At 39.7% G+C, this 24,351-nt stretch overlaps 1 protein-coding gene and 1 non-coding gene across 2 annotated transcripts; one reads left to right on the top strand and one right to left on the bottom strand.

The window, feature by feature from the left end:
- The first annotated feature begins 4,406 nt into the window (after positions 1 to 4,406).
- LOC150000751 (neuropeptide Y receptor type 6-like) lies at positions 4,407 to 5,696 on the top strand. Its single transcript, XM_090289423.1, has one exon. It carries the CDS (start codon positions 4,581 to 4,583, stop codon positions 5,694 to 5,696), a length of 1,116 nt encoding a protein of 371 aa, XP_090145549.1. The 5' UTR covers positions 4,407 to 4,580.
- Positions 5,697 to 23,497: 17,801 nt separating this feature from the next.
- On the bottom strand, positions 23,498 to 23,604 carry LOC150000750 (U6 spliceosomal RNA). The gene has a single exon (XR_016513883.1). It is a non-coding gene; the product is annotated as a U6 spliceosomal RNA (small nuclear RNA).
- Positions 23,605 to 24,351: the final 747 nt, after the last annotated feature.

Below are 24,351 nucleotides of genomic sequence, written 5' to 3'. Positions count from 1 at the left end.
TACACTTTTTAATAAGGCTGTAAAAAAGTAGGCATTTGCTTCTTGATGCTTCTTATGGTTACTTAATATAGTACTTTGTTCTTAGGGAAAGTTCTAACATGTATCTTTTCAGAGATTCTAGTTCTATTTGCTTTCATGGAGGGCAAAAGATTAATTTGATTTTTTAATGAAACAGTAAATATACTAGAAATATTACTTTGCATGTGGTTTAGAAAGTAGAAGTCTTATTCCTAACTCTGCTAATAACTACACAACCATGAGAAAGTCACTGGGTCTTAGTTGCCAGTGACTTAGTTGCCTACTCTAGACAGAATTAAAGTATCATTCCTATCCAAAGCACAGGACTGCTGCAGAGATCAAGTAAGATGGCTCACCTTATCAGCTCTTAATTCTTAAGTGAATAAATGAATGGGGTAGTACTTTGAAAACTGTTAAGCCCTAAACAAGTGTGAGATATTATTTGTATCAACACAGCCACAGAATCAGTATTCCTAGAGGTTTAAGGAAAAGGAGAGAGTTCTATTGAGGGGATGCTTGCAGTGTGGTCCTGCCCCATTTTGGGACCCTCACATACATACTTGGGGAGTGGGGTGTGCAAAATTTCACTTGCACAAAGTCACAGACTCCCTGAAGTTACATAAAGAATTTTTTTAATATAAAAGAAACAGAAAATGTTCTACTCACCTGCTCTTAATATTAAGAGCAAGAAATACAGAAATTTCCTCAAGAAATATAAAACAGGAGGTAGCAAATATAGTGGAAAGAGCACGGAATTCTCTCAAAGCAGCAGACTTGGGCCCTGGTCCTGTTCTGCCAATAATTAACTGCAAAGCCACAACACCTGTCAAATGAGAGCAGTATATTAAAATACCTGTAGGGTCTCTTCCAGGTCAAAACACCATAGCACCAAATTAAATATAATAGATAATCTAAAATATGTTTGTTTTTCTTGGTTATGGGCAATAAAAGGAAAGAAGGAAACAGAAGAGAATGAGACAGATAGATAGAAAAAGAGGAAGACAATGAGAGGTAAAGAAAAAACAGAGAGAAAGCAAAGGACAGACACACATGAACTCTACCCCTAACCCCACCCACCCCACAAAAAGAGTTCTTAGAATAGAGACATAGAAAAAGACACACATTAACAAAAAGACATTCAGATACAAAAATAAATGCATATAGACACTTTGGGAGAGTGATTCTCTTATTTTGTTCATCTTGAAACTTTTAAACACAAAACTACCAAAAAATGTGTAATGTAATATTGTACTTCTACATTTAAAGTATAAATGGACCCAGTTCAAGGTATCTGCCTCATGAGACAGATACAATGAAGGTGAAGGTTGAAGACTACCAACTTCTACCATCAGCTTAACTTATTTTGGGGCAAAATATCACTTGGTAATTTGCGGTCTCACATCCCTGGTCATTTCCAACCAAACAAGCCAAAGATGAACTTTCCTAAAAGAGAAATGTATACCAAGAATTTTTTTATGAATCAAGGCTTAGCATTATTTTGCTTCCAGATAGGCAGTGTTTAATATTTTAACTTAATAGTTACCTTTTATGTAAAATGTAAATCCCACATTGCCATTTAAAATCCCATTGGGTATTTTTCTGTTAAGCTTCTTGGTATTGTGCAGATGGCACTGGATAATGTAACTCCAGCACTCCCTTTGATTCCTTCGCAGATGAGGCCCATCAGACCTTCTGAGTTTTCTGAGCTTCAAGCTTCTGTAGGAATTTACAGACTGGGGAGCTAATTTGTACTTTGTTACTAATCAACACAAGAGAGTAAAGGGGTGTCTACCATGCTGCAGACCTGCTGTTGCAGGGTGGTGAGTGATTGCCATTCACTCAGCCCAGACTACCCAGATCAACAATGGGCAACACAAAGGTTCCCCATGTTTACGTGTTCCCATCTCTATTACCACTCTGCTAGAAACTCTGCAAAACCGTATGAATTTCCACATCTGTAAAGAGAAAACTGTTATTCAAACCTATCTTGGCAAGATTCATAGGAAGCATTTCTTTCATGTTGACAGTGTAATGGCTGGGGAGGAAAAAAAAGCACAAGACTTTGCTGCTTTTGTTTGGCCTTAGCTAAGCTCTTGGACCTTTCTGTACTTTGGTTTCTATCTATGAAATGGATAAAAAACAATCCCACCTCTTTACAGCAAACTTGATGTTGGAGAAACAGTATACCAGATATAAAAGCACTCATGGTTCTCTGAAGGCTTCAACAAGGACAATAACACTAATAAGCACTTGAATTTGTATATTATTTAGCAGTTTATCAGATGTTTTAAGTATATTATTTCATTGGTCCTTATACCAAGGTATAAAATAGGGAGGCCATTAAAAAATCTTTCATTTGAAAGATGAAGTTGAACCTCAGGAAAGGGGACTAACTTGCCCAAAATCAAAACAGCTAATTAGCAGCAGGACTAACAGAAAGCCTAATGCTCATTCTAGTCTACCGACCAGTATATGTAGTTATTGCCTCCTTTTCATTCCTTTCTTCCTCCAAGTGAGGCTTGCTTGATAGAAGTTCTCTAATAAACAATCAAATCTTTCTATTTCTCATTTCTATTTCCAGTCCATTCACCATCATAAAGAGCATAAATCTGTCTTGACATTCCTTTTCAACTAATACCTGTAAACTCTAGGTCTGTTGAATCCCTGAATCAATCCAAGCCCTAAACCCTCATTTCAAAAATCACTGTTTTTTTTAATTTTGCTATTTCTACTTATCACTGTATCACATCTAAGCCATAGATCAGTTCCTTGGGTCTTTCTTTATAAAACATACTGTCTTTATCAACAGTTTCTATTCATCTCTGGTATTTTTATGGTGTTCCTCATTGTGGTCTCTATTGTTAAAATCACAGACAGACATAACAAGTATTCTTAAGGTGATTTCTTTTCAATAAGAATCCGCTAAGCTTTTGAACTCAGAGAGAATGTAAGAGCAAGCCAAGGTAATTTCAAACAGCAAATAAAAGTTTGTTCTCTTTCATTCCTATTGCTCAGCTGCCTTTATCAATATTATTTATGTTTTCCTCAAATTCCTAGAGAATAAAGCAAGTTGAAGGGTTTTTTTTTTTTTTTTTTCCCTTTGCCCTCTTTCAATGTGTCCTGCTTGGGCCAGAAATTTCAGCACTTAGAATGGCAGAGGGACTACCAAGTCTGTTGTATATCCTGGTATGAATAATTCTACTGACTACAACCACCCTACGCTATGCTGAGCCATAGGATTGGGGCCCCCCTTTCCTCTGGAAGTCAGTAGAAGGGACTAGAACAGTGGTTCTCAACCTTCCTAATGCCGTGACCCTTTAATACGGTTCTTCATGTTGTGGTGACCCCCAACCATAAAATTATTTTCGTTGCTACTTCATAACTGTAATTTTGCTACTGTTATAAATCGTAATGTAAATATCTGATATGCAGGATGTATTTTCATTGTTACAAACTGAACATAATTAAAGCATAGTGATTAATCACAAAAACAATATGTAATTCTATATGTGTTTCCCAATGGTCTTAGGCGACCACTGTGAAAGGGTCATTCAACCCCCAAAGGGGTCGTGACTCACAGGTTGAGAACCACTGGACTAGAGGGAGGGAGAACTGGAGAATGCTTTCTACATAAAGTGAATTCCGAGTAATAGCTCACTAGGCACTGGCTCACCCCTTTGCCTTGGTCTCCAGAATCTGAGCAGTATACCTAAAAACTGCTTGTGCAGAGTATGGCTTCAGCTCCAGAGAGTGGAAGAAGTACCAAGAGGAGGAGTCGTAGCTTCTCCAGGCCTGATCTGTGATTCTAGCCCCCACCTCAGACTAAAGATGAGAGACTAACTCTGGGCAGCAGAGCTGACAATTTTATTCAGCACACATACATTGAACACCTACTATGTGTTCTATGTTGGGGCAAAGGAACAAATTCGGTTGCATGATCTCATTTAATCCTTAGAACTAATCAAACAGACATTTTTATCCCTGTTTCACAGACAAGAAAACTGAGCAGAAAGACTAATTGATTTATGCCAAAGTCATACAGACACCAAATTGTGATGCTCCAACTGGAACTCAACTCCAAATATATTACTTCTGGCCTCCACAGCACACACACACAAGACAGAAGGTGACAGAGATGGAAATTTATATTGGGCTGCCTTATACAGTTAACAGAATGCTGTCACATTTCCTTACTCATTAGCTCTAAAGCCTATGCTGGTGAGACAAAAGGAAAAGCACTCTGAGATGAGAGGAAGACAAGGACACAGAGAGACCCTCTGGATATTTCTCTGTGTCCTCTCAGGGACACAGTTCCACCTACAGAACTCTCCAGGTAGTTAAGAACTAACATTGATATTCTGCATTGTGTTTAATTTTTTTAGGATTTCAAGAGCACATTCAAGTCATTCATGTATTTCTATCAAGCACAGAGAAAGATCAAAGATTAAATCCGACTAATCACTCCTTGGAAGCCTGAAAGCAAAGTACTTCCCAAGAACTGGTGGTAAAAATATTCACCCATACAAGTTAGCTTAGAAGAGCTTTCTCATAACCCTGACAAAATGGAACTTTCCTTAAACCATCCAGCACCGAATAAAACCAATGTAAAGAGCAACAACTCTGCATTTTTCTACTTTGAGTCCTGTCGACCTCCTTCTCTAGCCTTGCTCCTATTAGTCATAGCCTATACTGTGGTCCTAATCGTGGGCCTTTTTGGAAATCTCTCTCTCATCATTGTCATCTGCAAGAAGCCCAGAGAAGCCCAGAATGTCACCAGCATATTGATTGCCAATCTCTCTCTCTCTGACATTTTGGTATGTGTCATGTGCATCCCTTTTACTGTCATTTACACACTGATGGACCACTGGATATTTGGGGATGCCATGTGCAAACTCACCTCCTATGTGCAGAGTGTCTCCATTTCTGTGTCCATATTCTCACTTGTGTTAATTGCTGTTGAAAGATATCAGCTGATTGTGAACCCCCGTGGCTGGAAGCCCAATGTGTCTCATGCGTACTGGGGTATCACATTGATTTGGCTATTTTCCCTTCTGTTGTCTATTCCCTTCTTCCTATCCTACCATCTGACTGATGAGCCTTTCCACAACCTCTCTCTCCCCGCTGACCTCTACACCCACCGGGTGACCTGTGTAGAGAACTGGCCCTCCAAAATGAACCAACTCCTCTTTACCACCTCCCTGTTTATTCTCCAGTATTGTGTCCCTCTGAGCTTCATCCTCATCTGCTACCTGAAGATTATTATCTGCCTCCGTAGGAGAAATGGGAAGGTGGACAGGAAAAGAGGAAATGAGAGCCGGCTCAATGAGAACAAGAGGATCAATACAATGTTGATCTCCATTGTGGTGACCTTTGCAGCCTGCTGGTTGCCCTTGAACATCTTCAATGTCATCTTTGACTGGTATCATGAGGTGTTAATGAGCTGCCACCATGACCTGGTATTTGTAGTTTGCCACTTGGTTGCTATGGTGTCTACATGTATAAACCCTCTCTTTTATGGTTTTCTCAACAAAAATTTTCAGAAAGACCTGGTGGTACATATTCACCACTGCTGGTGCTTTACACCTCGGGAAAGATATGAAAATATTGCCATCTCCACTATGCACACAGATGAGTCCAAGGGATCATTAAGATTGGCTCCTACATCAACAGCTATATAGAAAATGGTAACACTTAATATTTTACTAAAGCCCTTCTTGAGTGGGAGATTGAGAGGTAATGGCTGAGGACAGGGCAAGATTCATAAAGAAGCCAGAATGAAAAAAAAGAGCAACTTTATACTACCCAGTTTTGTTTTAGGCCAAACCTGTCTGTGTCATCTCTCTCTCTCTCTTTCTCTCTCTCTCTCTCTCTCTCTCTCACACACACACACACACACACACCCCCGCTCTTTGCCTTCGGAGAATAACTCAAATAATTTAGCTGCCATTTTGTAGCAAACAATGAGTGAGAAAGCAAGAGAGGTTAAGCAGCACTGATGGCTGGGGTGCTATTATTCAACAGAATATCCAAAAAAGTCATTACTAATGATACGCCTAGTAAAAACAATTCTAAACCTCCTTGTGTTGAAGCAATTTCACTTGCAGATATGGGAATTACAACTTTCAACCATGAAACTATTCAATTAACTAGCAAACTCAGAAAGCCCCCATCATAATTTATTAATTATCTAACAAAATAAATCTGGATTGGAAGTTAAAGGAATGGTTTTAACTTAATATTTAAACTAAGTGCTGTAATTATAATTAATTCCAATGCCTAAATCAGATTCTCTTGTTTATGATAAAAACACATTTTCTTCGCCAACAATACTATTAGCACCATTAGAATAGGCAACAAACTCTTTTACACTCCAATTATTCTAAAAATCATATTAACTAATTTATTAATGATCAACATAGATAGAACCTTCATTTCAGAATGACTTTTTAATCTTAAGCAGAGGTCATTATGACTCCATCACTAGGCCAAGAGGGACATCACCAGTAACACTTTTATAATTAGCTCCAGATTTTTAAAACCTCTCATAAATCTTATCATAAACATTTTTAAATCCCTCATCCCCACAGAGTAATTTATATAGGAGAATCAGCTACATTGTTTTCAAAAAGGGTATTAAGCTACTGTTCAAATAGCCATTAGCACAGTGACTTCTACTAAATCATGGCCAGCTTTAGCTCTTTTGATAAATATCCCTTATACTACTACTACTTTCGAGCTACAACTTACTTGTATGTTTAAAATGTAACAGTACTTTCTTCTTTCTTTTGAATAAAAAGTAATGTTTCTCTGGATAGCTGTGATTTTTCCATTGTTTTTTTTTCTGCACATTAGCCTTCATGTTCTCCTCTCCTGAAAGATATCTCTACCTATCTCTCCCTCTCCCTTTCCCTCTTTTTATGCTCCCTTCCCTTTCTCACTCCCTTTTCCTTTGTCTTTGCCTTCTCTCCAGGATTTCTATTCTCTTCGTTATATTATTTGGGGAAAGATTAACAACATAAGCACCATAAGACACCAAAATGCAATAAAATGTAACTGTCTCACAGAACTAGCTGCAAATAACAACTCGTATCTAAAAACCAACTTCAGCCCTGGACAGAATGGTTCAAATGGTTGGGCATCATCCTGCAAACCAAAAGTTCACGGGTTCAATTACTGGTCAGGGTACATGCCTAGGTTGCAGGTTCAGTCCCCTGTTGGGGCGTGTACAAAAGGCAACCAGTCAATGTTTCTCCCTCATATCAATGTTTCTCTCCTTCTCTTTCTCCCTCCCTTCCCCTCTCTCTCTAAAATGAAAAATAAAAAATAAAAATAAAAATGAACTTCAAAGTGGTGTAAACTTAGAATCTTAAGGTACAGGACTGCAGCCACTTAGCCCAGAAAGCAGTCAACTCTCCCGAGATATGCTTTCTTTTCTTTTTTCTTTTTTAAATTTTATTTATTTATTTTTAGAGAAAGGGGAAGGGAGGGAGAAAGAGAGGGAGAAAAACAACAATGTGTGGTGGCCTCTTGCACGCCCCCAACTGGGGACCTGGCCTACAACCCAGGCATGTGCCCTGACAGGGAATCAAACTGGCGACCCTTAAGTTCGCAGACCAGCATTCAATCAACTGAACCACACCAGCTAAGGCCCTAGATATGTTTTCTATCTCTTCTGGCAGGTAGTGATTAGTACCATAATTAAGATTAATGTAATATTTCATCCCTTGACAAAAATACATTGATTCTCATTTCCATTAATAAAATTACTCTGATCATCCCACTGAAAGCAGGAAAGGACTTTCATGAAACTATGATTTTATCCCTTCCCTTACCCAACACATACACCCAGGCTCCTCTAACCCTGGTCCCTACTCTGAACATTCAGAAGAGATCTCCAATTTCCTTCTCTGATAAAACTGTTCGTTTGTAATGTGTAATTTTGTTTTCCAATATTTTATTTATTTATTTTTAGAGAGAGGGTAAGAAAGGGAGAGAAACATCAATGTGTGGCTGCCTCTCGCACGCCCCCAACTGGGGACCCAGCCCGCAACCCAGGCATGTGCCCTGACTGGGAATCAAACGCGTGACACTTTGGTTCGCAGGCTGGTGCTCAATCCACTGAGCCACACCAGCCAGGGCCCAATAAAACTGTTTTATCTTTTCTTCTAAACTTTTCTTGAACTTTTATGAAACAAAAGTCACTAATAATATAACTATCAATAATAATCTCTCTTATGTTTATTTTTACTTCAAAAAAAGTAGTGAAGCCCTGACTGCTGTGGCTCAGTGGATTGAGCCCAGCCTGCAAACGAAAGGGACGACAGTTCAATTCCCAGTCAGGACATATGCCTGGGTTGCAGGCCAGGTCCCCAGTTGGGGGCATGCAAGAGGTATCTCTCACACATTGATGTTTCTCTCCCTCTCCCTAAAAATAAATAAATAAAATCTTTAAAAAAAAGAGTTTAAACAAGTGGCCAATAGACATATCAAAAAATGCTCAATGTCACTAATCATCAGAGAGATGCAAATTAAAATTACAATGAGGTATCACCTCATACCTGCCAGAATGGCTACCATAAATAAACCAACAAACAAAAAATGTACTGTAACAAGTGCTGTCAAGCATGTGGAGAAAAGGGAACCCTAGTGAACTGTTGCTGGTGGGAATGCAAACTCCATTCACCTGGCTAACAATGTTTGACCCACCTTGGAGATCCCCAGAGACTCCGCTCCACCCAAGCTCCTTTTCCATATGAATGGCTGGTCTTGGCTGGTGCTTCACAACCTCCTAAATCATATCAAAAAAGCAACAGTTGGCCTCAGTGAGCTCTAGACAGCCCACTACCAGCCAGGCTGGCTTGGCTTCACCTGGGAATCTCCAGCACAAGTAGGAGACATCTCAGACTGTTTTATAGCTCAGGAAGGGTTGCCCTGGGCAAAAAAATAGGTGGGGGCTGATGCTGGCCTGCACCACCTGGGAAACCCCAGGGCCAGTACACTCAGTAGACAGCTAAGACCATGTCAGAGCACCACCACTCTGCCTCTGCACAGTTGATCCTCCACGGAGGGTAGAGGTTGGTGGTCAGTGGTCACAGCGAATCCTAGCCTGGGTAAATCCCTCCCATTGATCTGCCAACAGCAACCAAGGCTCCACTACAAGAGGAGGATATACTCAGCCCACAAAAAGTGCTCACCTAGAGTTCCCTGCTTGGGTACTAGGGGAGGCTGTGCCACTGGACCCCACAGGAGACCTACTACATTAGGCCACACTACCAAGACACAGAGTCAAAGCAGCTCTACCGAATACACAGAAACAAACACAGGCAAGTTACCAAATTGAGGAGGCAAAGAAATATGGCCCAAATGAAAGAAGAGAACAAAACCCCAGAAAAAGAACTAAATGAAATGGAGATAGCCAACCTATCAGATGCCGAGTTCAAAACACTGGTGATCAGGATGCTCAGAGAACTGACTGAGTATGGCCACAAAATAAAGGAAGAAGTGAAGTTTGTACAAAGTAAAATAAAAATATATATACAGAAAACTCACAGTGATGGGAAGGAAGCTGGGATTCACATCAATGAATTGGAACATAAGGAAGAAATAAACATTTACCTGGAACAGAAATAAAAAACAAGGATTGAAAAAAACAGGGAGAGGATTAGGAACCTCTGGGACAACTTTAAATGTGCCAACATCCAAATCATAGGGGTGCTAGAAGGAGAAGAGTAAGAGGAAAAAATTGAAAACTTACATGAAAATATCAGGAAGGAAAACTTCCGTAATTTGGTGAAGGAAATAGACATACAAGTCCAGGAAGCACAGAGAGTCCCAAACAAGTTGGACCAAAAGATGACCACACCAAGACACATCATAATTAAAATGCCAAAGGTTCAAGATAAAGAGAGAATTCTAAAAGCAGCAAGAGAAAGGAAGAGAGCTACCTACAAAGGAGTTCACATAAAACTGTCAGCTGCTTTCGCAAAAGAAACTTTGCAGGCAAGAAGGGGCTGGCAAGAAGTATTCAAGGTGATGAAAAGCAAGGACCTACAACCAAGATTACTCTATCCAGCAAAACTATCACTTAGAATAGAAGGGCAGATAAAGTGCTTCCCAGACAAAATAAATCTAAATGAGTTTATCATCACCAAGCTATTATTACATTAAATGTTAAAAGGACTTATTTAAGAAAAAGAAGATTGAAACTATGAACATTAAAATGAAAACAAACTCACAACTATCAACGACTGAATCTAAAAAACAAAAACAAACTAAGCAAACAACCAGAACAGGAACAGAATCATAGGTATGAGGATCATTTGAAGGGTTATCAGCTGGCAGGGGTAAGAGGGAGAAATGGGTAAATGGTGCAGGGATCAAGAAGCATAATTGGTAGGAACAAAATAGACAGGGAGATATTAAGAATAGTATAGGAAAGGGTGAAGCAAAATAATTTATATGCAGGACCCATGGACATGAACTAAGGGGGTGGATTGCAGGAGGGAAGGGGGGTACCAGGCAGAGGGCGGCAAAGGGAAAAATTGGGACAACTGTAATATCATAATCAATAAAATATATTTAAAAAATGAAAAGGGAACTGACTGGATGGGAGAACATACTTGCTAATGATACAATGGACAAGGGTTTAATCTCCAAAATATATAAAGAACTCACATGACTCACCACCAAGAAGACAAACAATCTAATCAAAAAATGGGCAGAGGACGTGAAGAGACACCTCTCCAAGGAGAATGGACATAAAGATGGCCCACAGACATATGAAAAAATGATCAGCATCACTAGCCATCAGAGAGATCCAAATTAAAACCACAATGAAGTATTACCTTACACCGGGCAGAATGGCCATCATTAATAAATCAACAAACTAGTGGTGACGAGGATGTGGAGAAAGGGGAATCCTAGTGCACTGTTGGTGGGAATGCGGATTGGTGCAGCCACTGTGGAAAACAGTATTGAATTTCTTCAAAAAATTAAAAATGGAATGCGATTCCACTGATGGGACTATACCTTAAGAATCCCGACACACCAATTCAAAAAAATTTATGCACGCCAATGTTTACAGCTGTGCTATTTACAATAACCAAGTGTTGGAAATAGCCTAAGTGCCAATCAGTAGATCAATGGATTCAAAAAACTATTGTTCCTCTACACAATGGAATACTATGCAGCAGAAAGAAAGAAGAAATTCCTACCCTTTGCAACAGCATGGAGGGAACTGGAGACTACTATGCTAAGTGAAATAAACCAGTCGGTAAAAGACAAATACCATATGACCTCATTTATAAGACTGTGAGAAACGCTCACAATAAAAACCAGGACACAGGACTTGAGCAGTAAAGCGAGGCCTTTATTCACGAGTCTGCAGAGCCGGGCGCACCCTCATAGCCAGGAGAATGTGCGCACCAAGTAGACAAAGGAAACTGGTTTTATAGTCTTAGCTTCCCCACCCTGAAATTGCCACCCTAAAGTGATTATCTTTTCCATCCTGAAATTGCCACCCTAAAGTGATTATCTTCTTTGCCCTAAAGTGAGAGCGATTAGCTTCCCCGCCCTAACGCAATTAGCTCCCCCTCCCCGCTCCTTCTTCCCCGTTTCTCCATTACTGGTTACTCCCGAGTTACAATCTAACACGGTTATCTAAATGCCCCTTCTGTGGTTTGTAGATATGCCAGTGATGTCAGCTCCCTTCTCAGAGACCCTCTAATTATATTTGCCCTTAAGACCCTTTAATTACATTTGCCCTTTGTTACTAATGACTTTTCACTGGTTTGAGAGTCACTATGTCCTTGTTTCTAACAAGACTACCTAATGAACAAAATACAACTAATGAGCAAAACAGAGCTAGAGGCAAGGAAACAGGGAACAAACTGACAGCTGCCAGAGGAAAGGGGGTGGGAGGGAATAGTGGAAAGAAGGGGAAGGGAGTAGTCAAAATGTCAGAAATAGTAAAAACCGAAACCAAGGAAGCTGAGATGCAAGATTTATTAAGAGGAACCTGCCGGGCTATCTCAAAGGAGAGAATAGCAGCTGGCGTACAGGCTGACAAGGTTTTAAAGGGAGGGACAGATGACTGGAACAGGCTATGGGGGCGCCTAGTGATTGGTTTGGCCTGGGGGTAACGGCAGGAACAATGGTGGGAACAACGAGCCACTTGGTGTTCTGTTGGGAGAAGGTACTTGGTGATTTATTGGGCATGTTGCTGGAGAGAATAGAATAAGGGAGTAAAAAATTTTCTACCTCCTACTGGTGTTCTGCAAGATTTGAGGAACTTTTCACTGGACTGCTCAATAGCCATTGTTTGTGGTTTTTACTTCCTGCTAATCAACTTATTGGGTGGGGGTTGTGAGGCTCTTACTGAACCTAAGACAAAGAACATGAATGAATGACCCAGGGACATGGACAACAGGGTGGGGATGGACTGAGAGTAGAGATGGGGCAGGGCAGAAGAGAGCAAAGTGGGAAAAATTGGGACAACTATAATAGAATAAACAAGAATTAAAAAAAGGAGAGAGATGATACTTTTTTTTTTAAAGTAAACTGTGCCCTAGCTGGTAGCTCAGTTGATTAGAGCATTCTCCCAATATGCCAAGGATGTTAGTTCGATCCCCAGTCAGGGCATATATAACAATCAACCAATTAATGTATAAATAAGTGGGACAACAAATCTCTCTCTCTCTCTCTCTCTCTCTCTCTCTATCTATCTCAAATCAATAAATAAAAAAAGGAAATTGTGACAAGTGCTATAATAAAGAATACAATATTATTAAGGCACTAACAAAAAGAACTAATCTCATCTGAGGAGAATGGGGACAGAAGTAGAAAGGGAATCTTCCTGGAAAAAATAATTTTTAAACTAAGATCCAAAAGATGATTACATACGATTTCACTTATATGTGGAATCAAACAAACAAAAGATGATTAAAATTTAGTCAGGCAGAGATGTTCTTTACTTCTTTATAATTCTGTGACTCTGTGTTTTAGGCTGTGTTACTGAATCACAGAGTCTAAAGGACCACCAGTCACTCATCTTATCTCTCCATTCATTAACTCACTTAATCCAAAACATATTCTCATAGGCAGATAATGTTACTCCAATTTACAAATGAGGAAACTTTAAGTTAAGCAAGTTGCCCAAAGTCACACAATGGTAAATCCTGATCTGTCTATCTTAAATCCCATCCTCTTTCACCATTCAACTATCATTTACTGAGCATCTGCCAAATTCTTTACTAGTTATTGGAGATAAAGAGAACAGTAAGACTGGGTCCCTACCCTTGAGGAATGTACTGTTTGAGGAGAAAGTGTAAGAAATCCAGACAATTACAACATGGTTAAGTGATTAGAAAAAAGCAGAGTGGGGCTATGCCTTTTAATCAGAATCTAATTCCCTGGGTTCCCCAGGAAACCCAGGGGGTACCTGATCACTGACAAATACTACAGATTGGTAAATAAAAAGACAACATAGTAAACAAACTAATGGACTGGAAATTGGTAGATCTGGGTTCTAGGCCTAGATCTAACACTAGCTAGCTATGTGGCCTTGGGCAAGTCACTTCACTTCTCTGTTTTCTTATCTGTAAAATGCAACCATCTGGGTTTAAAGGGATATTTTAAATCTCTAAAATTATAAAGTAAACTTCAACAAGTAGCTTAAACCATTAAATAGCCATACACACACAAAAAAAAAATTTATTCATACTTTATAAGATATAAAAACTCAAATGGACCACAGACATAAAATTTTAAGTTATAAAACTTATAAAAGAAAATGTAGGGAAAAAAAAAAAACATTGTGATCTTGAGTTTGACAAAAATTTCTTAAATAAAACACCTAAACCATGATCCTTTAAAAACAAATTGATAAACTGGACCTCATCAAAATTTAAAACTTCTGCTCATGAATGACTGATAAGAGAATGAAAAGACAAGCCAGACTGAGAGATAATATTTGCAAAGAATATATCTGATATTGTTACAGAAATAGGGGAATCCAAAAAGCCCCAAAGTTTGCGGCTGGGGGATGGGGAGAAGGAAGCAGCTTTCAGAATGCCTCCACATGTCTGAGGCTGGTGGCTAGTGTCTTTCTTATGCAAAATGGCTTGGATGCTTCCAAGGCCTCAGGTAGATGGGAGGGGTCTTGCACCAGGGGATGGTATGGAAAAAGCAGACAGAGCCTACGTAAGGTTCTGTGAATAGTCAGAACTGTTTGCAACACCCACTGCATCAGAGGACGCAGTCAGGGATAGATAAGCAGCTGCGGACATTTTAGCTCTCTCTCGCTCTCGTGCGCTCCCTCCATGTGAGTTGGAGGAGAAGGGACCTCCAAGCTGCTTTAAAGGTTCTCGCCATGCGGTTTTGAGAAGGAGAGGATCCATGCGGTTTCCAGGAAGAAGGCAGTTTATAAGGAGGCTGAGAATCCAGACGGTTCTGCATTGAGAGCTGGAGGGCACCACAGCACATAAAGGACCTCCTCAATCAGAACTGAGTGATTGGCAGCTGCTGGTAAAGCTGAACTGTGTTTGGAAAGTAGGGAAACAGTGTTTCTGACCTTCCTAAAACTGGCCAGGTTTGGTAGTGGGGGAGGCAAGGATATGTGTTTATGGGTGTTTTAAAGAGCATAAGACTTAACAGCAGAGGGAGAGCAATCCCAGCTACAGTCAAACCCCGGCAGCTTGCAACCCCAACGCTGGGAAAAGCAGCCACCACATCGCCCCGAACAGTGAGGCCCAGAGGGCGGGAGGACGGATCCCGGTCTCCTAGCGGAATAACTGCAGGAATCCATCTTGGACTCCTGCCCCCACACAAAGCGCCACAGCGCTGCGAAATAGGTTGCAGATTGCCACTGGTCACTGAGCAGTGACAACAAAGTGCCACAGCGCGGCGAAAAAGGTTACTGGTCCACCGTCGGTTGCTGGGTAGTGACCACAAAGGGCCACAGTGCAGCGAAAAAGGTTTCGGATCGCCGCCGGTCGCTGGGTTGTGACGACAAAGGGCCATCACAGCGCAGCGAAAAAGGTTTTGGATCACCGCCGGTCGCTGGGTTGTGACAAGTACACAGGCACTGCCCCCTATAGCCAGCCCAAGAAAACAAAACACATCTGTCAAAATGAGGCAGACAACTATAGAAATCCCGGTGGCGCAGCTCACCAGGCAACAGATGAAGAATCTGACAGATGAACAAATAAGAAACCTGTCAGAGGCTCAGTTCAGGGCCATTGTTATCAGATGGCTTACAGAATTAACAAAAGATCTGGAAAAAGAGGAGAAAGAATTGAAAAACACTCATACTGAAAGGAACAAAACCACATACGAGACAGATGGTGAGGAAATAAAATCCAGAGTTCAAATCAACAAACCAGAACATAGAGAAGGAACAAACAGTCAACCAGTACAGAGAGAGGAAACGAGAAGCAAGGAAAATGATGAGAGGATCAGAAACCTCTGGGACAGCTATAAGAGACTGAACATACGGATTATCGGATTGCCAGAGGGCGAAGAAAAAGAACTAGAAATTGAAAAATTAAGTGAAAATATAATAAAGCAGAACTTCCCAAACTTGGGGAAGGAAATAGACTTACAGGTCCAGGAAGCACAGAGAGTTCCAAAACAACTGGACCCAGGTAGAACCACTCCAAGACACATTATAATCAAAATGTCAAGAGTTAAAGATAAAGAGAGAATCTTAAAAGCAGCAAGAGAGAAGAAAAGAATCATGTACAAAGGGGTCCCAATTAGACTATCAGCTGACTTCTCAAGGGAGACCCTGCAGGCAAGAAGGGACTGGCAAGAAATATTTAAAGTAATGAAAATCCAAAACCTACAACCACGAATACTTTATCCAGCGAAGCTGTCTTTCAGAATAGAAGGGCAGAGAAAGTGTTTCCAGGACAAAATAAAACTGAAAGAGTTCATTAGATCCAAACCACTGTTATATGAGATGTTAAAAGGACTGGTTTAGAAAAAGGAGGATCAAAACTATGAACACTAAAATGAAAACTGCATCACAAGAAACAACAACAGAAGCTAGGGAATTGAAACAAAGGCAAACTAAATAGGCAATGAGAGTGGAAAAAGCACTATAGGTGTGGGGAGCATATTGGGGGGAGGTCAGCAGGGAAAGGGAAGGGGGAGAGGGAGGGAGATGGTATAGGAATTAAGAAACATTGTAGGAGGGAATGGAACAGACAGAGAGAGGTTGAGAAGAACTATATGCACAACCAATGGAAATGGACTAATGGGGGGGACAAAGGGAGGGAGGGGGGCCACAGGGTGGAGGGGAGCAGAGGGAAGGGAAATTGGAACAAATGTAACACAGTAATCAATAAAACACATTTAAAAAAAATATATCAACCAATGTGTATGAAGGCTTATCCATTTTAGAAAAATGCTGTTTCAGAATGAGGAAGGTATCTCACTCAACCAACAGCTCACTTATTTTTTGACCAACATTTGTTGAACACTCGCTCTGTGACAAGCACTATACTGGATGATGGGGTTACAGACACATAAATATATATCTCTGCTCCTCAGTTTATTTTATAATGCAAATAGGTAAACATAATTTTAATATAATGTGGTATGGGCAAAGATCAAAGTATTCATTGGTGGCAAAGTGGGGGACACTATGCCTAAAGTGAAGCAATAAAGAGAAATTTCCTGCAATAAAAGGCATATAAATTGTTTTGGAGGATAACTACATAGACATTTTCTAGGTTAAAAAAGGAGAGCAGGCTCCACTAGGAAAAAAGAATAGTATAAGAGAGTGCAGAGGCAAGAAACAGAGTAGGCGCAAAAAAAAAAAAAAAAAAAAAAAAAAAAAGACTTAACAGCAGAAATCCGCAAATAATCTAAATCTATATAACTGTTAAATAAACAATTCTTTTTCTTTTCACTAAACTCTGGTGTTGTTACAGAAACAGGGGAGTCCAAAAATCCCCAGAGTTTTCAGCTGGGGGATGGAGAGAAGGAAGCAGCTTTTAGAATGCCTCCACATGCCTGAGACTGGTGGCTAGTGTCTTTTTTTATGCAAAATGGCTTTAATGCATCCAAAGCCTCAGGTAGATTGGAGGAGTCTTGAACCAGGGGACGGTATGGAAAAAGCACACAGAGCCTATGTAAGGTTCTGTGAATGGTCAGAATAGTTTGCAACGCCCACTACGTCAGAGGACGCAGTCAGGGATATATAAGAAGCTGCGGACATTTTAGCTCTCTCTCGCGTGCGCTCTCGCCCCCTCCATGTGGCTTGGTGAAGGGGCCTTCTCCATACGGAATAAAGAAGCTAAGTTCTCCATGTGGCTTGGAGAAGGAGTCTCCAGGCTGCTTTAAGAGGCTCTCGCCATGCGGTTTGCAGGAAGAAGGCAGTTTGCAAGGAGGCTGAGAATCCAGGTGGTCCTGCATTGAGAGCTGGAGGGCACCACAGCACAGAAAGGACCTCCCCAATCAGAACTGAGTGATTGGCAGCTGCTGGTAAAGCTGAACTGTGTTTGGAAAGTAGGGAAACGGTTTCTCTAACTTTTCTAAAGCTAGCCTGGTTTGGTAGATGGGAGGCAAGAATATGTGTTTATGGGTGTTTTAAAAATATAAGACTTAACAACAGAAACCTGCAAATAACTAAATCTATATAACTGTTAAATAAACAATTCTTTTTCTTTTCACTGAACTCTGGTATTGAGAGTTATAATTCTGGCGGAGGGCAATCGGGCCCCTAACTAAAGAGCCCATGGGTTTGTTTTCAATTGGAGCAGCCCAGGGGTTCTGTAACAATATAAGATTTGTGTCCAAAATATACAAAGAAATCTCGAAAACTAATAAGAAAATAACCCGATTTTTTAAGTGGTCATAAAAACTGAACCAACATTTCACCTAAAAAGACATACAAATGATAAATAAGTGAATGAAAACATGCTCATGTTCATTAGCTATTAGGGAAATCTAAATGAAAACTGCAAGATACGTACTAACTAGTACACATCTGTTAGAATGGCTAAAATTAAAAAGAATGACACATGCCAAGAGTTGGCAAGGAGGTAGAGGAATTGAAACCTCAACCCTCATAAGCTGCTGGTGGGATCTAAAATGGTACAAAGCACTTTAGAAAACAGTTTGGTATTTTCTTAAAAGTTACAGACAGTTGCTATTTGATCCTGCCATTCCACTCCTAGGCATTCACCTAAAAGAAACAAAAGCATATGCCCATTGTAAGGGATAAAGAAGCCAGTGACTCTCAAACCAGTAGGAGATAATTAACAGATGAATCATGGAAAAGGGGTGAGGAAATGACATTCCGCAGCTCCTCTCACATATCTCTGGGATCAAAAGGAGGAAGATTGTCATCACCAAACACAGAGAAATGGGAGGATATAGCTAGATAACTTTGCAATTAAATTGGAGGTAGACCTACAACTAGATTACCCTTAGTTAAGTAGTTAATCACACTAAATTGTGAATCTGGATTAACCAATAATGGAGAAATGAGGGAGGAGAAGATGGGAGGGGGAGCTAATCATGTTAGTATAAAACCAGTTTAATTTGTCTGCTTGGGGCACACATGCCTCTGGCTGGTTGTGGACCCAACTCTGCAGACTTGTGAATAAATGGCTTGCTTTGCTGCTGAAGTCCTGTGCCCCGGTGTTTTATTGTGAGCGTTTCTCACACCATACAAAGACTTGTACATGAATGTTCACAGCAGCTTTATGTATATAGCCAAAATCCAGAAACAACCCAATGTCCATCACCAAGTGAATGAATAAACAAACAATGGTATATTCCTATAATGGACTACTACTCAGGAATAAAAGGAAATGAAGTCTTAATACAGGAAATACAACTCAAATATGCTGAATGAAAGAAGCCAGACACCCTCCAAGAACAAGCACATATGGCATGCCACTTATATGAAATTCTAGAGAATAAAAACTAATCTATAGTGACAGAAAGCAAATCAGTGGTTATTTGCAGATAGTGGGAGGAGCAAAAAGGAAGTATATAGGGACATTAGAAAACATTGGGGGATGATAATTATCTTGATTGTGGCAATAGCTTCACAAGTGTATATGCATGTCAAAATTTACCAAATTGCACATTTTATGTGCAACTTATTATATGTCAATATATCTCAAGAAAGCTGTAAATATTTTTTAAAGAAAAAACACCAAGTATTCACTCCATTTCAGGTCAGCAAACATTTATTAAGCATATACTCTGGTAGTAAGAAATATGCCAGACATAGGAGAGACAGAAACAAATGAAACCTGGTTCTCAAGGCACTTACAGCCTCCAGGGAGGAAGCTTTAAAGCAGTTTCATATACACACTGCATTATCACATCTTCTGGGGGAGGGAATCAGGATAACCTCTGACAGTGAAAGGAACCAAAAGGTAAAGCATGGATCAAAGTTAACTGTCTTCCCTCTCTTCCCTTGGAATCCTCAACCCCCAAACTGGGAACATTCTTCTACATCTTATTTCAGAACTTTAGAATATCAGGGCTGGAACAGTTTACAGAAAGAACTGAAGTTCAGAGGGAGAAAGTAACTTGCTATCCATCACGAAGTTAGCGGCAGAACTAAATCAAGAAGGCTGCTCTGACTACTGTTGAGAAATATTTTTGGAGTAAATTACATTATAACAGTATCTATTCCCTACAAAGTTGACTTTAGTGACTAATGACTGAGTATGCTCAAGTTCACACAAAGACTTCACATGAAATGGAGCTGGAAGAGTTGACTTCAAAGCAATTCTAGGAACAACCAGGGTCAGAGCCACCAGAACTTCATCTGATCATACATGTATTTAACTGTCAAACTTTTCAGATCAATTTTCTGTCTGCTCAGAACCACTCAGCCTTCACTGCAGGTAGGTTTGGGAGGACATGGGTGTAGGGAACCGCTGCTTGTGGTTTAGGGAATTGTAGCCCCGGTCTGAGCATGACCTGCCGCCGGCACTCTGGCTGTGTTTGTCTTTAAGTCTCAACATAAGGCTGTGTGTGAGACATGACTGTAAACCACTCAGAGGGTTGCCATGGAATTAGATTTGAAAAATGCTTATTATGCTTTTATGCTTTAGAACTTGCTCTGCTTTCTTTATCTATAACATAAACAATCTCTAGCAAGGAATGTATGAAACCTTGCACCTAATGCCAATGTGGCATCAAGATGTTTGATAAACCCTGACACAGACTGGTCACTGTGCCCCCTGTACTAGTACATGTAATTTGTTACTGTCAACTGTAATCCTAACGTCTCTAAACTATTGATGATTCATGAATCTTGACCTTGTATCTCTCATGTGTATCCTCCTCAATAAAAGGCATGAGGGAAGAAGGTCTAATCACTGTTCACTAGAGAGGCAGCCACCGTCCTCCCCCAGACATAATGAAATGTCCTGGGTAAAAGTTTATTCATCGGACATAATAAAGTGTCCTGGATAAAAATTTGTTCCACCATGGTCATGAAGACTCTGCTGGACAGAGCAGCTTCCAACCGAGCCTAGGGTGTGTGAGGCACCTCCGCCTCACATGGGGAAATTCGTGAAGATAGCAGCATTTGTGGCACATGATCCCCCTAAGATACTCACAGACCAACCATAACACCCACAGAGCTGATGAACAAACTGTACAGTTATCTGTTTATCCCTTGTTCCTTCTACTGTCTGCACGACACATATCTTCAAGTAATTCTATAGTCACTACTGCCAGCTAAATCCACACTGTCACTTCTCTCCTCCCTCCCACATCTACCTCCACAGTTCATTCACTCCACACTTCCTGGAGGTGAATATGAGCTTATTCTAAGTCCCCAAAAAGAAGAGAGATGAGCATAATGTATGTATTTGTCAGGATAGGCTAGTGTGTGCTACAGTAACAAACAACACCACGTCTCTCAAATCAGGGTCTAGGATTAGGGGGAGTCTGCTCTATTTAATCATTCATGAACTCAAAATAGTAAGGCTCCATCATCTTGTTACAACATCTGGAACACATGACCTTTTCAGTTACCAAAGCTAGGACAGGGAGAGCTGAAGAGTCTCATACCAGCAATTAAATGCTTTGGCCTACACATGGCATGCATATTACTTCCATTCACAGCACATTGGCCAGAATTATTCATATGCCCCTACCTAAATGCAAGGGATGCAGAAATATAATCCTCCAGTGTGCCCAGAATAAGAGAATCAGGTATGGGTGAACACCAGAAGTCTCTATCACAACGGATCTAGTTATTGGTATCTTGACTGAGATGACTCAGCTTCTAGCCTTTAAAAAGGATCTTGAAGGGCTTTATAGTATCTTCTGATTATCACTCTTCGTTTTATAAATTAAAATAATTATCATTCTATCATTAGCTGACCATCATTCTATCATTTTCTATTTTCTAAAGTTCTGGAGAAGACTGGTTTTCTAATAAACCCTTAACCTTGATTGTTCTCATGAGTTATCTGTTTACTCCAAGTGACTCCAACTTCGGTGCTCTTAGAAACTACTAATTAATTTACAAAAATCATTCCTTTACAGCTTCTTCCCAGTACAATGAAAAGGCTTCTTTCCATCCTAAGTTATTTCTTTTTGTCCTGACTCTCACCTTCTTGGCACAGCAACCCCCTCAAACATTCATTCCTAAAAGTGGTCAAGAAAATGATATCTGAAAATAGAGTTCACTATCCTTGAGTCTGAGCCAGGAAGCCAGGATAAGATGATCAGCCACTGTGTGTGTTTTAATGATCTTGTATTATTAAAAAGCAAAGAAAAACTCACCCCTTGCTCTTCCCAAGACAGCCCTTCCACTCCAGTTAAGACAGTCATTTATCTTGTCCACAACATAACGTCACTGCAATCTCTGGGCTTTTGCCGATGGTGCTCTTCCTCTGGTCTGGAAAATAACCAGTTTTGATCCATAATTTCCTTCAAGGTCTAGTCCAAGACTCACCTCCCTGAAAGAACCTTTCCATAGCAGCCCCGATTCACACAGCCCTGAGCCCCCAGTCCTTGGACCCCCTCACCACATGAACACAAAGTCACCTATTCCTGCTGTCCACGGCCCTTCTCTAATTCTACACATTGGTATTCTGCTTCCAGGCTTCCCTAAGAAAACTATTAGCACTTCACCTGCAGATTCAGACTTTTACATCTTTGACTCTAGCTGAGTGTCCAGCATCAGGCCAGATTTACTTGCTGAGTGAAGAAAAGATTAATTAACTAGAGACTTCCTGTCAGCTACAGAAGAATCAACATTTAAAAATTACTCAAATTCCTCAAGTCTTAATATATAATAAGATTGAGAATCCCTTTGTCCTATTAATCTTGTCAAAGTGAAAAATTAAAGATTAGTATTCGAGAAGGAAAAATAAAACATTTATTATTTATTTATCTTTTAATGGGTTCACATACAGCATCTTTTTTGTTACAAAACCAACAGCATCACTGTTTACAATTACTAAAAGCAGTATAATAATTCATTGAGTGGATATATAATATTTTACTACTCATTTCTCTGGTAGATGTTTAGATTGCTTAAAATTTCTCAATTGCTTTAAACACTATAAATGACACTATAATACAACTTTGACTGTATTTTGGATCATTTCCTTAGGAGAAAATCCTAAAAGTGGATCTGTCAGGTCAAAGGTTTTGAACATTTTTATTGTGTCTGATATATATTATAAATCCATGATGAATTCTTAAATATCTTTGACTCCAGATTCTACAAATCTACTGCTAAGAAATGGAATCGCCTTATGCTAAACATTTCTTTTTAAGTCAGGAAAAATAGTAAAAAATAGTTGAGAAAGCAGACTCTGGTATCAGACTGCCTGGATTCACATACCAGTTCTATCACTTGCTAGTTGCACACACACACACACAAGTTCCTGAATCCTTCTTAGACAATAAACCCCTATATAAAGCACAGGGTCTGGCACACAGTGAGGGCTCTGTAAGTGTTAATCATTATTACTGCCTTTAGAGTACCAAAAAGAAGTGGAATCTATAATTCAAAAAAGCCAAGATTATCCTCAAATAATAAATAAGAATAAACATAAAACAAATGACAACATAATGCTCCTATAACTAGATCATAAGTAAGCAGGTTCATTTACTGTAGATACTATTTATACCACTATGGTTATTAATTAATATAAATAAAAATAAATACCACTTTATTGAGTGACTATTCTCTTTTAAAACTTCACATATTACTGTCTCATTTAATCCTCAGAACAACTCTATATGGTGGTAGTAATAATAATAATAACAATAACTAATAACTTCCAAGTGCTCATTATGTGTCATGCATGGTTCTAGGTAATAACTTAATCACTATAAAACCTGTGAAAGTAAGTCTTTTCATTTTACTATTATCTTCATTTTGCACATAATATAATCAAGGTACACAGATGTTAAATAACTTGTCCAAGGTTATATAGCTAATATGGTGGATACTATTATGCCCATTTTATACTTATTTTTAAATATGGAATGCTTCACAAATTTGCCTGTCATCCTTGCACAGGGGCCATGCTAATCTTCTCTGTATCGTTCCAATTTTAGTATATGTGCTTCCAAAGCAAGCACTATTATACCCATTTTATAGATAAGAAAATGAAGGCTTATGAAAATTGCCCATAAGGTAAGTAATTGGGGTAGTATCTGTTGAATTCTCAAGTCCACGTTCTTTTATTCTGCCACCTTTATATGGATCTCTGTACAGAGAACACCCTGTACAAGATAGCAAATGTTTAAGGCTGGCTTCCCTTATTCCTGCCTTCTTCTGCCATAAGCCATGGTATACTGAGAATGGCCTAATTTTACCCTCTGCCTCTGAGAATATAATTGGGAAGGCAAGCCTAACACAAAAGCCCATCTACTGCAAGACTTCCATTAAAACAATTTTTTCTCCCTCCTGGAGCATTGACTGTTACAATTCTTCTAGCATGCATTCCTGAGAGTTCCTACAGCCTCCCTTTCAGATACTTGGGAATTCCTAAGCAGGTGCTTCTGGCAACACTTCTTCAAAAGATTTTTCAAGTATGTGCTACAGAGAGGGTCTTCTGTTTGCCTCTGCCTTAGAAAGTCCTAAAAATTCTCATCACTGGAAGACACAAAGCTGCTTCAATCCTCCAAAACCACCTTGGAAATACTCACATTTGCAAAGGGAAAAAACCTGGATTGAAATCTTAACCCTTGAATGAACTGACTGTTTAATCTTAGACAAATTATTTCCCTTCTCTGTGCCTCCATTTCCTCTCCTGTAAAATAAGGGGTTGGGTTAGATCATTTTCCAGGTCCACTGGAGCTCTCATTCAAAAATAAAAGTGAAAG

Source organism: Furipterus horrens, unplaced genomic scaffold (assembly GCF_987537825.1).
Source record: "Furipterus horrens unplaced genomic scaffold, mFurHor1.1.pri manual_scaffold_10, whole genome shotgun sequence".
In the NCBI taxonomy this organism is placed as follows: domain Eukaryota; kingdom Metazoa; phylum Chordata; class Mammalia; order Chiroptera; family Furipteridae; genus Furipterus; species Furipterus horrens.
Note: the sequence above shows the minus strand (reverse complement) of the source record. Positions and strands in the feature narration are given on the sequence as shown.